The sequence below is a fragment of the Triticum dicoccoides genome, unplaced genomic scaffold (assembly GCF_002162155.2).
Source record: "Triticum dicoccoides isolate Atlit2015 ecotype Zavitan unplaced genomic scaffold, WEW_v2.0 scaffold87904, whole genome shotgun sequence".
NCBI lineage: Eukaryota > Viridiplantae > Streptophyta > Magnoliopsida > Poales > Poaceae > Triticum > Triticum dicoccoides.
Window position 1 is genome coordinate 1 of NW_021307154.1, and position 1,392 is coordinate 1,392.

The 1,392-nt window shown below is 45.0% G+C and overlaps 1 protein-coding gene across 1 annotated transcript; it reads right to left on the bottom strand.

Annotated features, from left to right (window-relative positions):
• Positions 1–216: 216 nt before the first annotated feature.
• LOC119348195 (receptor-like protein EIX2) lies at positions 217–1,389 on the bottom strand (the record flags this gene model as incomplete). The annotated part of the gene is made up of 1 exon (XM_037616496.1): positions 217–1,389. A coding segment is annotated over one exon (1,173 nt), but the record flags the coding sequence as incomplete, so codon positions are not given.
• Positions 1,390–1,392: the final 3 nt, after the last annotated feature.

Below are 1,392 nucleotides of genomic sequence, written 5' to 3' on the forward strand. Positions count from 1 at the left end.
AGATTGATAGAATAATCAAGTAGAGCCAGAGAAGAAAAATGTGAGTGAGATGCATTGTACAGGCAAAAACGTAATCAAATCAATTTGAGAAGAAAAATGTGAGTGACATGCATTGCGACCAAATTTACCAAACGATTCGATGCTATTACATTGGTATAACATTGTACATTCGCCAACAAAAATGAAAGAGGTACAGCATTGCAGATAACACAGCTGTCACAACTTTTTCATAATTTTACATTGCATGCCATCAACAAAGGAAAGAAAACCACATCTCCAGGACTTAACTGTAAAGAGCATCCCAAACCACAACCAGAGACCAGACACAATCCCAACAATCACACAGTAGTACATCCAGTGGTCCTCCTCTTCACCATTTCTCTCATCCGGTGCAAGCGAAGTATTCGTACATGAAATATTTAGAGGAAATCCACAAAGCCCAGAATTGTTGGAGTAAACTGATGGGTCAGTCAGGGTCCGAAGCTGATTCCCGGCGGGTATCTTGCCCGATAAAAGATTGTTCGAGACATTCAACATGGTGAGCCACGGTACGCTCGAGATGCTCGACGGAATGGCTCCTGTAAGTCCATTAGATGATAGATCAAGGGACTCGAGAAAAGTCAAACTACTAATGTTTTCAGGAATGCTACATGATAGATGGTTTCTCGACAGATTTAGAAATTGGATGCCCTGAAGGTTGGCTAGCTCTTCAGGAATGCACCGAGACAACAAATTGCCCGACAAATCAATACCGGTTGATAACTGGATCGCTTTTCCAAATTTCTGCTCATGGCCCTTCCAGATTATGTCGATTCTATCATAGTATTTCCACTCGTTGGACAGTTCCGTAGTCGATAGATTTTGTGGATGCTTCATGGAGGTCAAGCTGCCGAAGGCTAGCGGAATCGAGCCGGTCAAGCTATTGTTTGAAATGTCCAGCAGCTGAAGTTCTGAAAGGCGTGATAACTCCATAGGAATTACTCCAGTGAAATTGTTTGATTTGAGGCTAAGGATTCTCAACAATGGGATGTGAGTCCCGATCCATGGAGGGACAACACCAAAGAACTTGTTATTCCCCATGTCCAAGGTGTCCAGCAAGTTGCAGCCCTCTAGAACAGGCGGGAAGGCACCAATGAAGCCATTTCCGGCAAGGTAAAGAGACCTAAGATAGCAGTTGTGGCTTGCCACAGCTGCGGGGATTTTACTTGAGAAGGAGTTGTTGGATAGATCCATGAAAATCAGAGCCTCCAGGTTCCACCAGCAGTCCAGGAGCTTCCTGGTGAGACGGTTGTTCGATAGGTCCATGAACATCAGAGCCTTGAAGTTGCACCAGCAGTCCGGGAGATCCCCGGTGAGCCGGTTATTTGACAGGTCCAGTGTCTGGATGGAGAG